The 12,683-nt window shown below is 33.5% G+C and overlaps 1 protein-coding gene across 3 annotated transcripts in view; it reads left to right on the forward strand.

Annotated features, from left to right (window-relative positions):
• ABCB5 (ATP binding cassette subfamily B member 5) overlaps window positions 1–12,683 on the forward strand; it is a 151,567-nt gene that overhangs the window by 37,488 nt on the left and 101,396 nt on the right. For 2 of the 3 annotated variants that reach the window (XM_025993346.2, XM_072764517.1), the window contains exons 5-9: window positions 3,021–3,075; window positions 8,243–8,434; window positions 8,520–8,691; window positions 11,132–11,256; window positions 11,337–11,514. In XM_025993346.2, coding sequence (XP_025849131.2) covers window positions 3,021–3,075; window positions 8,243–8,434; window positions 8,520–8,691; window positions 11,132–11,256; window positions 11,337–11,514 — 722 coding nt within the window. Of the gene's footprint in view, window positions 1–3,020; window positions 3,076–8,242; window positions 8,435–8,519; window positions 8,692–11,131; window positions 11,257–11,336; window positions 11,538–12,683 lie in introns of those variants that run through there. The other variant, XM_072764518.1, reaches the window with a different exon arrangement.

The raw sequence follows: 12,683 nt of genomic DNA on the forward strand, positions 1-12,683 counted from the left end.
GAGGCATCACAATTCCAGACTTTAAGCTCTATTACAAAACTGTAATCATCAAGGCAGTATGGTACCGGCACAGAAACAGACACATCTATCAATGGAACACAATAGAGAACCCAGAAATGGACCCTCAACTCTATGATTAACTAATCTTCAACAAAGCAGGAAAGAATACCCAATAGGAGAAAGATAGATAGTCTCTTCAACAATGGTGTTGCGAAAATTGGACAGCCACATGCAGAGAATGAAACTGGACCACTTTTCTAATACCATACACAAAAATAAACTCAAAATAGATGAAAAACCTAAACATGAGACAGGAATCCATCAAAATCCTGGAGGAGAATACAGGCAGCAACCTCTTTGACCTTGGCCACAGCAACTTCTTGCTAGACACATCCTCAGAGGCAATGGAAACAAAAGCAAAAATGAACCTTTGGGACTTCATCAGGATAAAAACCTTTTGTATGGCAAAGGAAACAATCAACAAAACTAAAGGCAGCCTACAGAATGGAAGAAGATACTCATAAATGACATATCAGATAAGGGGCTAGTATCCAAAATCTGTAAAGAACTTACCAAACTCAACACCCCCCCCCCAAAAGAAAATGCAGTCAGGATATAGGCAGAAGACATGAACAGACATTTCTCCAAAGAAGACATACAAATGGCCAACAGATACATGAAAAGATCCTCAGTATCACTCAGCATCAGGGAAATACAAATCAAAACCACAGTGAGATACCAACACACACTAGTCAGAAAGGCTAAAATGAACAACTCAGGAAATATCAGATGTTGGTGAGGATGGGGAGAAAAGTGGAACACTCTTAAAACTACTGGTGGGAATGCAAACTAGTGCAGGCACTGTGAAAAAGAGTATGGAGGTTCCTCAAAATGTTAAAAATAGAGCTATCCTATGGCCCAGCAATTGCACTAGTAGGTATTCATACAAAGGATACAAAAGTGCTGATTCGAAGGGGTGCATGTACTCCAGTGTTTATAGCAATAATGTCCACAATAGCCAATGGAAAGAGTCCAGATGTCTAGCAACAGATGAATGGATAAAGAAGAGGTGGTATAAATGGAATATTACCCCGCCATCAGAAAGGATGAATACCTACCACTTACATTGACATGGATGGAACTGGAGGGTATTATGTTGAGTGAAATAAGTCAATCGGAGTAAGACAATTATTATATGGTATCACTCATATGTGGAATAGAAGTAATAGTGAAAGGGACAATAAGGGAAGGAGGGAAATGAGTGGAGAAAAATTAGAGAGGAAGACAAACCATGAGAGACTCCTAACTCTGGGAAATAAAGAGCTGCAGAAGGGGAGGTGGGTGGGGGATGGGGTAACTGGGTGATGGGTATTAAGGAGGGCATGTGATGAAATGAGCATGAGCTCTGGATGTTATCCTGTATGTTGGCAAATTAAATTTAAATTAAATTAAATAAAGTCACCTGGGTAGTTCAGTGATGGAGTGTCTGCCTTCAACTCAAGGGGTGATCCCAGGGTCCTGAGATCAAATTCCACATCAGGCTATCTGCAGGGAGCCTGCTTCTCCCTCTGCCTGTGCCTGTGCCTCTCTCTCTCTCTCTCTCTCTCTCTCTCTCTCTTTCTGTGTCTCTCATGAATAAATAAATAAAATCTTTTAAAAATAAAAAAAATTTTAAAAATAAATAAATGTATTTATATTATTGGTATATCATGACATATTAAAAAAGAGAAGTGAGGTCATGAAACAATATACCTTCAACTTAACATTTATTGTCTGGAGGAATGTAGAGGAGGATTATATTGCTCCTACACATATTACCTCTATTAATATAATCGCCAAAATAATAATATGCCATTTTTATGTAATTTAGGTACCATTTTTAGAAACAATGTATATTCTATTTATTAGCTCAGTTAATTTCATCAAAACTTTCCACTACAGTTTAGTACTTCCATTAATTCTAATATATGGAATAAACTGCTTTAAATTTTTTCCCTACCATAATTCTATAAATGGAATAACGGGAAAATTATTTTTGCATATAAGTAAAGATTGTAGACATTATCATATGTGATGTCATTGTGGTTATGTAAAAGAATAGACAAGGTGTCTAGAATGGTTTTCAAATATTTATTATGGAGGTTTTGAAGTACCTGGGGAGCTCAGTCAGTTAAGCACCCAACTCTTGATTTTGGTTCAGGTGGTAATCTCAGAGTTGTGAGATCCAGCCCCATGTCAGGCTCCGCTCTGAGCACAGAGTCTGCTTGAGATTCTCTCTGCCCCTCCCCATGCTTGTACTCATGATCTCTATCTAAAATAAATAAATTTAAAAATCTAGGATAAAAAAGTTATTATAGAGGTTTAAGAAAGAAAATTATGATAGTGGATATTGGCCTGTGTTTTGTGCTGTTTGTGAAATCATGACCATATTATTCATGTGTGATATATTTTCTACTAGAGGATACATAGAAAAGTTTACATATACATATATATAAAACTTTATATATATATATGTAAAACTTATAATCCAAAGGTGATTTAAATACTGTTTTATATTATACCCAACATATTTCAATGAGCTTCACTTAAATTTTTGCTATGACTATTACTTCTAGAACTTTCACATATGTTCTTGCTTTTCTTGGACTTTCTAAATTATTCCCTGGGGTATCTCAAACTGGATTCTAAATGCATAATCTCAGCAGGAAAGGTGAGTTCTATTACTATTACTTATACAACTGTTACCTGAAATCAGAGATGCCCTAAAGAATTTTTTCCAGGTAGGAGCTACATAGTTAATATTTCATTATAATTTTTCACATTGCATGAGTTCTTTTTGGGACCAGAGATAATAGTTTAAATTTTAAGTTTAAAGAATAGAAAGTTAAAATGATTATAAATCTAAGATTATTAGTCTATTTTCTTGAGAATGCATTATTTTTGGTTTGGAGGGCTATGTATGAAACAGTATAGCCAATTATAAATTAATTGCCCTCATAATTTAAAATACTGTTTTACAGCAAATTACCAGAATTGTACTCAGTTTCAAGAGAAGCTGAATGAAGATATTATTATGTAAGTCCAAATAAAATGTTGATACTGTGTTTATTATGTGCTACTTAAAAGGAAAAAACTGAGGTTTGATCATTAATGTTACATGTAAGTAATTAAACAAACATGTCCTTTTCTTCATTAGATACAGAAAATATAACTACCACATAATTTTTTATTTGATATGTAAGTTCATGTGCTTTATTTGACAGAATTGTCATCAATAGAAAATTTATTTTTGTATTTCCATTTTTAGACTAATTTTGCCTCCTAGAATCGAAGGTACATATCCTAAAGGCTAAAGGACTTGTTTTTCCTTTTTTTTTTTAATTATATTCCTTACATACCTTATAGAAAAATGTTACTTGTATAAGCTTTAAAAACTAGAAAGTCATGTGCAACAAATAATAAAAATAATAAAATAATTTGATAAACAGAAACAGTAAAGTTTTATTGACTAATTTTGAAGACTAATTATTCAGACTATTATGGCAATGTATTCAAACTAAAAATTGTAAAATCCGAAGTAAATAATTTATAAGGACATTCAGTTTGTGTAGTTTATGTATTAAATACTATCGCTTCCTTTCTCATGTGTTGAGTTTGTTAGGTGCTGCTTTATTAAGTATATTCACTGCACTTCAGTAGTGTCTCACTAAAATTATGAGTGTTTTTGCTACAGACCTAAGTAATCCCTCATTTTTCTCCCAAAAATGAAGCCTGCATTTGCACAACCCAAGAGACATCTATCATATTGCAGTGAAACTCTCTGGGCCATAATTCTTGATCTGCACTGTCTAGTATGTTAGTCACAGCTACATATGGCTATCTAAATTTTAATTAATTAAAATTGAATAAAATCTAAGTATTTGGTTTCTCATTCTCAGTCACATTTTAAGTGTTCAGTAGCCACATTTGGCTGATATCACATTATAAGGAACAGATAAGGAACATTTTCTTCGTCACAGAAAGTTCTATTGTACACTGCTATTCTATGCAATGTGAATAGCGCCCCCTCTAGTTGTATTTTGCTGCAACCTCAACTTTGGGAAACAGGTCTGGGTTTTTAGCAACTTTTTTTGTTGTTGTTTGTTTGTTTTAGCAACTTTTATATAAAATTCCTTTATATTGGTTCTTTTGAAAATTCCTGATTGAAATCCAGTGTATTGCCTTCTACTAAATTCTGTTCCTACAGTGTTAAACCGAGGTTCTGAAGTATAATCATGAAATTTGAATTTATTACAAAGAAGATTGGAACTTTTAAAAATAGGAGCATCCTTTTAAAGAACAGATAATAATAAACGAGAATAAAATGAAAAGATATGTCTGTGTACAATTATTAAAAGGTTACAAAATTTACCAAAAAATTCTTAACATTTATACTATAGTATTTGTTATGTTATTGTTGCTTAAACTGGTGTTCTATTTTAGAGTGTTTGGGATACATGACAAAAAAAGGTTCCATTGTCAAACTGGTTTTGAAAATGCTATATATAATAGCCACCTTTTGGATACACAGGACAGATAAATGTAGTAAAACTCCTTTTACAGCAAGTTATTAAAACTTATTTGACTATAAAACCATTTTTCCCCCAAACACCTGGTAGCATCCTGTGGAACTAATATTTTGATGAACATATTTCTGGGAATCATTGCTTTGTATCTTCTTTCTTGATGAGGACAAGGTAATATAATCAGGAACCAAAGAATTTTATTCCACCTATGCTATTTTCGAAAGTTTTTGTGTGTACATATGTTTTTATTTCTCTTGGGTAGATATCTAGGAGTAGAAGTGCTGGGTCATATGATAAGTTATGTTTGTCCTTTTAAGAAACTGCCATACTGTTGTGGCTACACCATTTTGCTTTTTTTTACCAGCAGTGTATGAGGGTTCTAGTTTCTCCACATTCTTGTCAACATTTAATTATTATCTGTATTTTTTATTGTAGTCATGGTAGTAGGTGTGAAGTGGTATCATATTGTGTCTTTAACTTGCATTTCTCCAGTGACTAATAATGAGCACTTTTTAAATTACTTTTTAGACATTCATATATTTTTTTGGTTAAATAATTTGTTCAAATATTCTGCCTATTTTTAATGATGCCATTTGTCTCACTGAATTATGAAAATTCTATTTTATAAATTCTAGATACAAATTCTTTGTTATATGTGTGATTGGCAAATACTTTCTTCTAGTCTGTAGCTAGTCTTTTCATTTTACTAAAGGTTTCTTTTGAAGCACAAAACTTTTAAGTTTCTGTTCTCTCAGTTTTGTTGCATTTATTGAAATACCTATTCTTATGCTAGTATCATATTATCTTGATTAGTACAGTTTTAGAAAATAAACAAACAAATAAATAAATAAAATCAGGAAATATAAGTTCCCCAACTTTGTTCTTTTTAAAAATTACCTTGGTTCTTCAGAGTTCTCTTCATATCTGTGTACATTTTAGGATCATCTTTCCAATTTCTGCCAAAAAGCCTACTGGAATTTTTGACAGGGATTGCACTGAACCTATATATCAATTTGAGGATATTTTCATCTTAACAACATTGAGTCTTCCACCCATGAACATGGATTACCTCTCTGTTTATTTGGATCTTATTTCACCCAACAGTGTTTTGTAGTTCCCAGTGTACAGATCGTGCATTTCTTCTTTTGATTTGTTTTTATAATCCATTCCTCTTGCAATATTATAAAAAATTTCCCTAAAACATTAAAATAAATTCAGTAAGATTACTTTTATTAAACCTATAGTGTTTCATGCTGTCCTTATATAGTCTCACTTACTAGAAAGTAGTCAATTCTCGTTATTTGCAATAGTCTTATTTTATTAAAGTTGTTATGAATACTGAATTAGCAAATGTTAAATCATTATTAGTAGGGTAAATGCAAAGTTAAGTTCCTGTGAGCCTCTGGTCACATTTTCATCACTCAAAACATAACCTCATTTTATGTATATTTATATTTAAAGTCAACTTATTTAATATATATTGTTGATTCATCAACATTGAATTCATAGTCAATAGCACTATAACTCATGCCCACATGACACCTATCTAACACATATATTTTCTCCATAGGACACATTACAGCTCTCTTACACTTAAGAATACTAGACCGACAGCACTTAAGCAAGGTGCTTAAGAGTCATTTTAAATAGTGAAATCATCAAAAATAAGACAAAAATACAAAAATTAGAAAAATGTGGCACTACATAGACTATAAAAATGATGCTTGTTTACAATGTGAGAGCTGAAGCAAGAAAGCAGAATGTTGCCTTGTTTAACCTCAGCTGTGAACATCTTTGCTGGGCAACTCAGATTTTTTACACTCTGTGCATGTCCATGAGTAACAATGAAGACATCTGAGTATTGATTTGGGAGTTAAAAATAAGCTTTAGTGAGCAAGCAGATTTGCCAACACAGAATCTGGGAATAATGGAGAACAATTGTATGTTCCTCTGTGTTTTCCTTGATACTTCACTTTCCTGGCTTTCCATTTACCATGATGGCCACTCCTCAGCTTTCTTTGCAGACTCTTTCTCTTCATCCCAAACTCTACCTTAGCTCATTCCTTGGACCTCTGTCTTTTTTATCTGCACTTAATTCTCTCTCTCTCTCTCTCTCTCTCTCTCTCTGGGAAGTCTAAGTCAATCCTTTATTTTAATTACCTGTAAGCTGATGACTTTTCAATTTTGCATCTCTAGCCTAGACTGCTCCAACAATTTCAGGCTCTCATTATCAGCTTCTTACTTGATCTCCACTTTGATGTTTAATAGGCATCTCAGTGTTAAAGCATCTAAAACAAAACACTTGATATCTCCTACAAATCTATTTCCATTCCCAGTTGCCTATGGCTGTACATGACACACCATTCACCCAGTTGCTCAAATCGAAACCTAAGGAATTATCCTTAATTTCTCCTCTTCCTGCATTCCTCACATCCAGTACATTGGCAATTCCAGTTTGTTGTATTTTCAAAATATAACTAGAATCTGCCCATTTCTTTGTACACCAGCTGACAGCATCTTCATCTAAATCCCTATCCTTCTCACACTGACCAGTACAAGAGCCTCCTAACTAAACTGCCTACTTCCATTGCTTTCACTTCCATTCATTCTCCATAGAGGAGCCAGAGTGATCTTTTTAGAAGTTGAACTGGTAAGGTCATCCTGAGCTTAGATTCTCCAATTGTCTACATTTTTTCTTAAAATAAAACCTGTGCAATGCACTGTGGCTGCCCTACAATATTTGCTAAATTCTCTGACCTAATCATTTCATGCCACTTTGGAATTTTTGTTCTGGAACATGCTGACTTTTTCCTGCCTCAGACCTTATTTTTCTCTCTCCCTAGAATATACGTTTCTTGCTTTTTTTTATGTCTGGCTCCATTTTGCCTTTTGGATCCCAGATTTAATATCACTTCCTCAAAAACATTTTTCTTAACCACTCTGTCTGCATAGCTCTCCCAACCCACCTCTACCTACTGGTTATTCTGTGACTTATCACCCTGTTTACTTGCCTCATAGAACAACTTGAAATTCTTTTTCTGTGTGTATTGTCTGTCTCATCCCACCAGAATGTAAACTCTTCATGAATAGGACCTTATCTTGTTCATGATTTTATCTCTAAAACCCCACACATAGTATCAAGTATACATTTTTTAAATGATTCAATTTATCTGGCCTCCTACTAGATTGTTTTCAGCTTTTCTTTATTATTGTTAACTACCCTGACCATCCAACTAGGTTAATCCTTTTACATATTTCTTTAGGGGAAATTCCTTAAGTTGAATTTTCTATTTAATAATAAATATACCTAAGTATTTTGTACAGTGCTTTTGACTATTATCATTTCTCTATCCACCTGCTCTATGTACAGCTATCTTAATTACTTCAGTGTAACTTTTCAAATGAAAGTATTGAAAATTATTTAAAGAAGATATAAATAGCAAATGTTTTAAAATTGTAATTTCTACTAGTAATGTAAGAGAGATATATTCTAGACTAGGGAAAACTAGATTTTTATGTTCGATGTACTTTACTTTTCAAAGAGGTTTATTTTTAGTTATTTTATAGGTTCTAGCACAAATTCTCTCCATCAAATACTATGATAGATTTCATTTTTTGATAACAAAGGGAAAAACTGCACTTGAGTCTCACTAACATTTCCAATAATCTTTTTACAGGTTGACTCTGTATTATATTGGAATAGGAGTTACTGCCTTGGTTTTTGGCTACATCCAGATTTCCTCTTGGGTTATGACAGCAGCACGACAGACCAAAAGAATTCGAAAACACTTTTTCCATTCAGTTTTGGCACAGGACATCAGCTGGTTTGATAGTTGTGACATTGGTGAACTTAACACTCGCATGACTGAGTAAGAGGATGGATATGTAGGATATTAACTTTATTTTAATATAAGATATATCAGTGACTTAACTGCATTTATTTTCTTGTTTCAGTGACATCAACAAAATCAGTGATGGTATTGGAGACAAGATTGCTCTGTTGTTTCAAAACATATCTACTTTTTCTGTTGGCTTGGCAGTTGGTTTGGTCAAGGGCTGGAAACTTACCCTGGTGACTCTCTCCACATCACCTCTTATAATTGCTTCAGCAGCCATGTTTTCTAGGGTAGGCAAGATGGCTAATACATTGTTAACTGGAAGCAGGATTGTGAACTAGATCTTTTACTAAATTTGTAAAAAAAAAAAAAGGCATTTCTGTTCATTTCCTATGTCTAAAAATGGAAAGGGATATTAAGTATCACCAATACTTTTGATTTTGTTCTCTATTAGTCACTTTTTTTGTTTTCAAGTTATTTGGCTGCAATGAGGTTAATTTTAATATCTTACTAACAATAAAAAAAATTTCCCTTCATTTAGTAGCCTAGTACAACTTCAAACAATAGCATAGATATTATATATTGGATGTTGGGAGAGCCTTGGGTGTTCTAAATTTCCAGATAAATGTGTGCAGTTCATTTCACTAGGGCAAAATAAGAAAATCCTAAAACTGTAAACACTTTTTCATGTCAGCCATTTCAAGTTTATATTTTTATAAGGCTCTTGAATTGCATTGAAAATGTCTCCTAATGTCTATTTTTGTGTACTAGGTAAATCTGTTTCAATTTTTTAAACAAATTATGTATCTTCATTTTAAATTATATTTCTAGCACTCTTTTAAGTATACCACAATCTGTTATAAACAGATTAATGTTATAACCTGGATTTGAAAACAATGCTCTTTGTTAAATCAAAAACCACCAATATACCCCAATACCTCTCTCCAAATCAAACCTGGCAATTCTACCAGTGCATATATCCATCTCCTAGATTGGAGGCATAGTACAATCTTAGAAATGGATGAGGTTTTTAATTTTGCAAAGTTAATTGTTCTTTATGGAAATAAAAGCCATAAAATTCACTGAGTTTATTTGCTAGCATTATACAAGTTCAACCAAAAAAGAATTTGCCACAATAAAAATATTCTATGGCTGAATAATTTAACAGGCTTCAATATTTAGACAAGAAATCTTTATTTAATGAGGCTTCTAGCATTGACTTTATAACCCTTGTAAAAATCTTCATCCCCACCATATTTGAAATGAGGATCCCCTCAATAGGAAGATTTCCCACTATGTGTTACTGAGATTAAAGCCTAAACTAAACTGCCTAGGAAAGTAAAATGGATAAGAAGTTTACAAGGAACAACAGTGAGAAATCTAAATTCAGCTATTATATTAGCTGGTTGTGAAAAAGAAGCAAATAAATATCAAAATTGTCCAAATAACTAAAGAAGCCAGGGTGGGTGGTATCTAGCTTTCTTTCATTCATTTATTAAATATTTGCTATGTACAGGGCTTTTTAATAGGTGCTGCTTCCTCTCCAGTGATACAGGAATAGTAATCTTTACGTGAATTCAGAAAATAATATTTATTACTCAGTATTTATTACTCACTCTATACTACCTTCTGATTTTTTAAAAGATTTATTTACTTACTTACTTACTTATTTACTTATTTACTTATTTATTCATGAGAGACACAGAGAAAGAGGCAGAGACACAGGCAGAGGGAGAAGCAGGCTCCATGCAGGGAGCCCGATGCGGGTCTCCATCGCGGGACCCTGGGATCACGCCCTGGGCCGAAGGCAGGCGCCAAACTGCTGTGCCACCCAGGCTAACCCTACCTTCTGATTTTAACAACTGTCCAAACACGTCTTATGTAAAATCATCTCCAATTATGTAGAATGTGTTTTGAAAATGAAATTTATTATATGGGTAGACACAATAGTTAACCACTCATAGCTCAGAGAACAATTTTTCTCCTATCCCATTTCATTGAACCATTGTGCTAATTACTAAATGAAATCCCTTGCTAATTAAAGGAGTAGGAAATGGGATGTATAATAGAGAAAAAGGCACATTTTGATTTTAAAATTTTGAAACCAGGTAAAACTGCCTAATATCAATAAGTGTGATGTTCTCCTTCCTCTCTGTCTCTGAAATTTCACCTCTTAGTGTTGGAGATACAGCATTTACTAGGTAGGCTGCATTGTGTAGTAATAGCTTCAGGGGTCACACTCCAGACATATGCAAGATCATCTTCTTCTTCCTGCTGCTGTGATCCATAGCCTCTGGAAGACTTGCTTTGACATAATAACAAATCAAGTCAAATCAGGCTTACCAGTTTCCATAGTGCATCCAAAAAGGACTGTGTCTCTAATACCCATCTCTAAATAAAGTCTTTCCCAATTTTATTAAATTAAGTACCCTGTTCTAAGGTTTTAAAAATATAGGGAGGAAACAGTGAAGCTCTACTTGTAGAAGGCAGAGTACAGATTTTGACTGAAGATTACATCAGACGAAGCTCTTTCACTGCTGTGAGACTTTAAAAAGTCATTTAATTATTTCTGGCCATTGCTTTCCTCATTTGCAAACTGAGAAAGTTAGATTAAATGATATTAACTACTTTTTCAATAATAAAATCTGATGTTCTTGATTCTACCTGATTTAAATTCTGTGCACATTGTTGCTGCCTCAGAGCCCTCTTTTTGGTCATGGTTTATTACAGATAATCATCTCATTGACTACTAAGGAATTAAATGCCTATTCCAAAGCAGGGGCTGTAGCAGAAGAAGTCTTGTCATCAATCCGAACAGTTGTAGCCTTTGGAGCCCAGGAAAAAGAAATTCAAAGGTCTGTTCCTTTAATTATGACAATATTTGCTTGATTTTATTTTTCCCAAAGTCTATTACATTGCATTTTGTCTTTTTCAGGTATACACAGAATCTAAAAGATGCAAAGGATGTTGGCATAAAAAAGGCTATAGCTTCAAAACTCTCTCTTGGTGCAGTTTACTTTTTTATGATTGGAACCTATGGACTTGCTTTTTGGTATGGAACCTCCTTGATTCTTAGTGGAGAACCTGGTTATACCATCGGAACTGTTCTTGCTGTAAGTCTTGTTTGAGAGCAAAGGTAACTGGCCTATATAGTCTCTTATCTAGAATTTACTAAAAATTTGTCTTAGAATGATGAATATCCAATGATGAATGTTTTTAACAAATATTTGTTTCCATAAAATGCTTTATATATACCTTTAAATTATAATTATGAATTGGCAGGATTTATTCATCCAATGTATCTTTAAAAGCACCATGCTTTTACAAGACTCATAAATGAATTCTCCACTTGGATATTGAGTTTTCTTAATCCAACAGTCAAAAAGGCCAATCTCTAGTGAGACTTTTCCCTTTCAAACTTGCTGAGGTAAGATGGTACTCTAAATTCACCTTGTTGACTGTCTTACCTCTGGAAATATTCTGTAGATTAAACTCTCCTTCCCTTCCTTTGTCCTTTTAGCATATAGTAATGTTAAAGACATACTATCTACAGCTCTGCCCAACATCACAATTAGAGATCTAAAAAAAAAAAACTCTTAGGGGTTATGCATTAAATTTGAATTTATTCAATTATTCCCTCAAGTTTCAACAATAAAGAGTTAAGTTCAGGATTAAGAACAATTTGTCTTGCTGAACTGAATTGATCTGGTCTATATATTTCAGTTTCATTTGGTCTTCCCATTCTATGTAGATTTCTTTTTTGCCAACTAAAGTTATCTTTTGCATTTGAGACTTTCATAATTAAGACTTTTATGTAAATGAAATTTGAGCATAAGGAATTTGGGGCACATCTTTTCTTCTCAATTTATGTGTGACTTTGGGCAAATTACTTGCTAAACCTAACCTTCCTCATTTGTAAGATAGGGAAAAGGCATCTGGCTTATGGGGTTCTTTCCTTATTTCACTTTTTGCAGAGATCTGTCTGTCTGAAAATGAAAGATGTCTAATAATACAAGAATTTAGAAACTGTTGGACAGAAATAGTGTAACGTCTCTATGCTAGTGAAATGTATCACATCCTTTGTAAAGTTTAAAGAATTGACCAGCAAGAAGAGAGTGCAATTCACCTCCTCAGTCAACCAGTAAGCACTCCTCAGTAAGCAGATTTTCCTACTCAGACTTCCCAGCAGATGATAAGAAGACTATGGGACAATCAAAAGTTGTTCCACATTAAGAAAAAGCTATCATACTTAAATTAACTTGTTTCCTTTATGTTTGACAGG

Source organism: Vulpes vulpes, chromosome 7 (assembly GCF_048418805.1).
Source record: "Vulpes vulpes isolate BD-2025 chromosome 7, VulVul3, whole genome shotgun sequence".
Classification (NCBI taxonomy): Eukaryota; Metazoa; Chordata; class Mammalia; order Carnivora; family Canidae; genus Vulpes; species Vulpes vulpes.